At 36.2% G+C, this 6,896-nt stretch overlaps 1 protein-coding gene across 1 annotated transcript; it reads left to right on the forward strand.

The window, feature by feature from the left end:
- The first annotated feature begins 723 nt into the window (after positions 1-723).
- Positions 724-5,081, forward strand: LOC149191217 (uncharacterized). Its single transcript, XM_089412356.1, has 2 exons — positions 724-1,076; positions 1,445-5,081. Exon 2 carries the CDS (start codon positions 1,473-1,475, stop codon positions 4,497-4,499), a length of 3,027 nt encoding a protein of 1,008 aa, XP_089268482.1. The 5' UTR covers positions 724-1,076; positions 1,445-1,472; the 3' UTR covers positions 4,500-5,081.
- The last annotated feature ends 1,815 nt before the right edge of the window (positions 5,082-6,896 follow it).

Below are 6,896 nucleotides of genomic sequence, written 5' to 3' on the forward strand. Positions count from 1 at the left end.
AAAAGGTTTCTGAGTGACAGATAACCCAACCCCAGGAGTCTCTTACGGTCTTCGTATCGCATTACGTTGTAATCATTGATCCAATCCCGTTAAGGTACCCTGAACTTTTGTTATCATAATACCAGAAAAATCAAACTTCGTGAAGAATTTCCGAGCATCGATCCGTTTACTTTTCGAGTGTCGTACTTATACTTTAACACACCGCCACTAACAAATGCATTTAAATTATGCCTTCATTTGTAAGCAATTTCCAGAGTGAAAGCTGTCGCCACGGCCTTAGTGAAATCACTTCTTCCGACTAACTTGTAAATTTTGAAAATAGTTTGGAATAAGAGGTAATTTCAAAATATTTTCAAAATCTGCAAAATGGGAATTTAACCTCCAACCTCCAGTTATTTTAACCTCCAACCTCCACCAACTGATGATTTCAATTCCATTTGAACAAAAATCCATTGAAAGGTGCTCCTTCCTACCCTACATGTATACAAATTTATGTATTTGAGACTTTATGTTCATTTTAATCTTTTAATGGATCCCACAAACAGACATTTTATTCTTCTCTGAATGATGATCCTTAGAAAGCCTAAGCCCCTTTTTCTGATAGTGATGGTTGAGGAAAGAAAAACCAGCACCAAAATTTGACTAAGTTCCAAAAACGTAGGTGCTTATGCCGCATCTACCACCGACTGCGGTATATTTGACTTTGCGCCATTTTTAATGTACAGACCAAAGACATGAAGACATGAAGTGGTGACATAAAGTGGCTTCAATGTGAGATTCCACCAAACCCACTGCAACCATAAAGGTTGTTGACGCTTCCACCTAGAAAATCAGCCATTGAATTACTGGTACGGACCAGTGTAAGGAGATAACAAGAATGATGAGAAGCTGAAATCAGTGGAGTTGCATTGGATTGGAACTTTCAGTATAGCAAAAACAATAAAGGCGGTTGAAACTCCCACCTAGAATATCAGCTCTTGAATTCCTGGTCCAGCTTAGTAAGGAGATTTGAAGGATGATGGCCAGCTAAAAGTCATGGAGTTGCATTGGATTGAAGCTTTCAGTCTGACAACAGAGTAAGTTTGTAATTAGATTTTTGCCATCTTGAACTTAAAAAATCAATGATGTTTAAAGATTAAAAAGTGAAGTCAAACTTTTTCAATTGTTATTCAGTTATTGCCAAAAATGTGAACTAGATCAACATTTCATATTTTATATGTTTGAAATGACGGATTTGTTTTCATAATTTGTAAATAATAATGATCATTCGTTTTGGGATTCCGTATCTCCACCTGTATCATTGATTTTTTGATTTTCTCCCCTGCTCAAAGCTGTGGTTTCACTAGGAACGATTAGCAGTTCTTTCTTAGTTGTCTGAGACAAGTCTTTAATTTCACTACCCTTTCAATTGCCTTTAATTGTAAATACTTGTTCCCGACCACAGGTTTGAGGGACAGTAAGCACTCAAAACCATGAAGGGTTCATTTGCAGAGGTTTCGAGCTACTCGTTATTCACGGCCCTTGGCTTGTTGTTGTCAATTAGCTTGGTTGCTTGCCATTCCCATTGCAGAAAGAATGAGAGAAACGCCCTCTTAGCATTCAAAGACAGTTTGAACGATTCCATGAATTCACTGTCTTCATGGGTAGGAGAGGATTGCTGCCAATGGAACGGAGTGGAATGTGATAACCTCACTGGATCGATATCCAAGCTGAATATGAGAGGAATGTATGTTCAAGCTCTGGCAGATTCCATAAATCCATCCTTGTGGGAACTAAGAAACTTGGAGCAACTTGACCTCAGCTTGAACAATTTCTCAGGAGTTATCATACCTGCAGAGTTCGGCTTGTTGGATAAACTAATATATTTGGACTTATCTTATTCTGGATTCGTTGGTCTCGTTCCATGGCAGCTGGGTAATCTGTCGAAGCTGGAATACCTCGGCCTTTCTCGTGATACTTTTACCATCTCTTCTGCAGTGCCACATGTATCAGACATATCATGGATTCAGAACTTGTCTGCATTGAGGTATTTGTCTCTCAATGGGGTCGATCTCAGGAGCTCGAGCGATAATTGGGCTGATAGTATTTCACAGCTGCCCGAGCTTCGTTATCTTCACTTGTCAGGCTGTCGACTTAGAGGGATTATTCCTGCGTCGCTTCTGAATGTTACAGATCTCTCGCATCTTGATTTGAGTTATAATACATTTTCCTCCCAGCAGATGCCTTCATGGTTATCAAATATGACATCTCTGGTTTCTTTGAATCTCAGTGGATGTGCACTCAGAGGTCCTGTTATAGAGGTTCCAAATCTGCAAGAACTTGTTCTGGATCGAAACTATTATCTGAATGTAAATACTTCGGCTTTTGGAAGGAAGAACTGGGCACAGCTCTGGCGATTATCCCTTTCATCCTGCAATTTGGGAGGGTTAATTACATGCCATGTTTCAAGATTCACTTTACTAGCCCATCTGGATCTCTCCAACAACCAGATCACAGGTGCCCTCCCCAGTTGTATTGGGAAGCTCCAGAGATTGCAATTTCTAGATCTTTCATTCAATAACTTGACTGGCACGGTCCCAGATTCTCTTGGCAATCTCTCTAACATCATTCATCTTGATCTGAGGCACAACCAGTTGGAGGGCTTCATCCCTGTCTCGCTGTCTGGGCTTACTTCACTGCAATACCTTGGCATCGGACACAATAGACTAATGGGTAGAATCCCGGAGGGATTAGGACTTCTATCAGATCTCGGCACTCTCGATGTTTCATTCAACAACTTCTCAGACACCATCTCAAAAAACTTCTTTCAGGGTTTCCATCTTCTCAAGGTTCTGCACTTGTCTAACAGTGGTCTTACTGTAAATATGACGGATGACACTGCACACTTTAGCCTGGAACAGCTGTCACTGAGCTCCTGTAACATGCGGGGGCCAATTCCACAGTGGCTTTCCACTCAATACAGGATTGTGTATCTGGACCTTTCAAACAATAGGCTGAATGGGAATATACCTAGTTGGCTGTGGAGCCTTCCCAAACTTGCTCAAGTGAACTTGTCCAGCAATAATTTAGAAGGCAGTCTGCCATCTTATATACATCTAAAAGCTCAGACAGGGCCCAGAGTTGCAGACTTGCATAGCAACCAGTTACAGGGTCCTCTGCCTCTCAGTTTTGGATCCATGGAAGTTCTGGATCTGTCCAACAATCACTTCAATGGCACCCTTTCTCCTCAGGTTTTTGGAAATCACTGGGACATAAACTTCTTATCTTTATCGAACAACAGTCTCAGTGGAGAATTACCCAAATCCCTTTCAGAAAGCAGATCTCTAGAGATTTTAGACTTGTCAAATAATAAAATCTCAGGAGACCTTCATCAGCGCTTTGGTAACTGCTCTTCTCTGGTTGTCTTGAATATGGAAAACAATCTGCTGTCAGGTGAATTGCCACTTGAGTTGGGGAATATGCCTAACTTGCAAACTTTGCACATGAATAATAACAGGCTTATGGGTTTACTTCCTTCATCTCTACAGAATTGCAAGGCATTGGAGATCATAGAGCTGGGAGATAACAACATTTCGGGGAGTATTCCAAGATGGATTAAGCATCTATCAAGGCTTCGTATTCTTATCCTGAAAAATAATCATTTACAGGGGAGTATTCCTCAAGAAATAGGCCTGGTCAAGAACATCCAAATTCTAGACCTCTCTCACAACAATTTATCAGGCTTTATTCCCCAGGAAATTGGGAAATTTTCTGGTATGGTAGATCAGTTGCAGCCAAAAGGACCATTTATCCTAAGATATGTAATTGGTTTTGGAATGACGATGTCTCCCTACAAGGCTGATGCAGAGGATGGCCTTGGCTTATTCTATGGAGCCGATGTTGAAGTAATGAGCAAGGGACAGGACATGCATTTTGATCAAATTCCTTCAATTGTTACCAGCATAGATCTCTCAAATAACAATTTGGTAGGCCACATTCCATCAGAGATAGGTTGCCTGACAGGATTAGTGACTCTGAACCTCTCCAGGAACAATCTTAGTGGCTCCATTCCTGAGACATTAGGAAGCATTAGACAGCTGGAGTCCCTGGATCTTTCCTTGAACCGAATCTCTGGAGAAATACCAACACAGCTTGTGACTATAGATTTCCTTCAGGTTTTGAATTTAAGCAATAACAGACTCTCTGGAATGATTCCACTGGGCAGACACTTTGATACCTTTGGTGCAACTTCTTTCTTGGGAAATCCTGGTCTTTGTGGGATTCTTCTGAATAAAAGTTGTGGGCATTCCGAGCACTATATTTCTCCTGTGCTTGCTAGTGAAGGAGGGGTGGATTTGGGTGATCTGTGGTGGGAGATAGGAGTAGCATTGAGCTATGGATTCGGATTTTCATGTGTAATAACTCTGTTAGTTGTTTGTCCGGGATGGAGGGGTAAGGTCTTCGACATTTTTGACGAGGTCATCATTGCTTTGGATAAATGGCTAGGGTTTGGTGGGTGAAGGTGGTGATTTTTGATGGCGCACACAATGGAAAACATAGTTTTGGATGGTTATATGGAATAGATGACAGCAAGCATTCGAAAATAGCCCAGACGGAAGATGACCCACAGAGCCTTCAACGTCCTTGGTGAAAGGATATACCCAGATCAGTCTCCTTTGGCTACTGTACCCTCGCTGATGGGCACACTGGTGGCCTTGACTTTCACGCCATAGTTGTGAATGCCAATGGAACCACGTCTGAAGTGAGAAAGTGGCAGAATTTTCTTTCTCCAGATGCTTGTAAATTTAATTGAATTGCAGAGAGCGGTAGGATGTGTCCTTGAGTTTAGTTAAGTGCCGGTCACATGGTTCCTGGAACCATGATCTTAAGGATAATTTATTTTGGTCTATAGTCTTTAATATAAAATCAAGAGGTTACTTAAGTTTGTAAAATGATTACGTCTTTCGGGATAGGGAGGTTTAATTGTCATTAGCTCGGCTTTTTAACTGAAATTATTAGGAGGAGGTTATTAATATGCAAATGGTTATTTCAGTTTGTAAAAGATTGGATTATAAAGCAAAAGTGACTAAGTTCCATTGTTATGAGCAACGATCAAATTGGAAGAGAATCGTTACATTTGAATTTGAAGGGCGGTCTATGCTTTTGATTATTATGTTATGGATCTAGGCTTTTAATTATTCTGTTACAATACCATAGCTTATCAATACCACATGCCCAAAAACCATAACTTCCCTGAAATCAATGCATTTATTTTAGATGTTAAATATATCTAAAAGATTTAGAAATCATCGTAATGCGGAAATCAATGCATTTAATTTAGATGTTAAATATTTTTCGAGAGATTTATAAAACAATATAACGCTAAAATCAATGCATTTAATTTAGATGTTAAATATTTTTAAAAGATTTAGAAAACAACATAATGTTGAAATCAATGCATTTAATTTAGATGCATATTTCCAATGCATTTAATATAGATGCTAAATATTTCTAAAAGATTTAGAAAGCAACATAATGCTGAAATCAATGTATTTATTTTAGATGTTGAATATTTCTAAAAAATTTAGAAAACAACATAATACAAAAACGATGCATTTATTTTAGATATTAAATATTTTTAAAAGATTAAAACTAATTTAATTTAAAAAGGGCTAAAAACTAATTTAAAATATAATTTACTAAGAATCGAAAATTAAATTTAAAAGGTAAATTTACTAAAGATTAAAAACTAATTTATAAAAGTTTTTTTTTTCTAAAGCCAACAATATACGGAAAACAAAAACATTATTTTTTTTAGACTGTTGTTTTTTCAAACCATTATTTATTTAATAAAATTAATAAGTTTTATCTTTTTGATATGGTATATGAGATGAAGATATTGGCTTGCCTGTGAATACCACTAAAAATGTATTCAAATTAATGTATCTCTGTATCAATGCCTCTGATCTTAATAGTGAATTGTAAGGATAATGGATGGTAGACTCTTTTTATAGTTTGTAAAGAAATACTCCTTTCAAAATGGGAAACATCATATAAAGAGACACTCGTTCGTTTGAAATTTTATTATTTAAATATTATAAACTCTTAATTTTATTTAAAATTTAGTTTAAATTTCTAAATTTGTAAAGTGTAGATAATATTAATTTATATTAAAATAAAAATATTTGAAACTTATATCTCATCTTTTATAGTTAAAATTAATTAAAATTTGAAAATCAATAACTACACTTTCCCTCACCAAAAAGTGAACAAAATAATAACTCATCTTTCCAGATTCACTTTTTAATAAGGTCATATTTTATTTTTCCAATGAAAATTGTTATAATAGAAAAAATCGCTAATAAATTAAATAAATAAAAAATTATGTTTTCATTTATCATTCTCTACTATTTTTAAATATATTATAGTCTTAAACTTTAACATTATAACGCACATATGTACACGAAGTATAATAATTATTTATATCCATTTGAATTTCTCCCAAGCTATTCATTCGAAAATTCAATTTACCATGGAGCTATTTTTACCAAAAATTCCATGGAGTTAAATTGGGATTTTTTTTTGGTAATTTGGTAAATATCAGATACACGGTATGAGCTCGATTAAATATAGCGCCTTTCGGCACAATAAACTAATATTTTCATATAAAAATGAAAAATAATTTAATATTTCTTACATATCTTACATGTCACACCTCCTATTATGTCCAATTTTTATCTACAAACCATAATTCTAAGTGCATTTAAATGAGTACACGTAAATAACATTGATTCACCAATATTACATTGTATATAGTAATCATATGGAGGAAATTTAATAAGGCCATTTACTTACACTCTATATAGGAACCATATGGAGGAAATTCAATTACACCATTTACTTATAATCTATATAAG

Source organism: Pinus tabuliformis, chromosome 3_1, assembly GCF_031772625.1.
Source record: "Pinus tabuliformis cultivar Carrire ecotype Pingquan chromosome 3_1, CPIR1, whole genome shotgun sequence".
NCBI lineage: Eukaryota > Viridiplantae > Streptophyta > Pinopsida > Pinales > Pinaceae > Pinus > Pinus tabuliformis.

Excerpts from the sequence above, each read along its gene's own strand:
- LOC149191217 (XM_089412356.1), top strand. The coding sequence starts at position 1,473 with ATGAAGGGTTCATTTGCAGAGGTTTCGAGCTACTCGTTATTCACGGCC.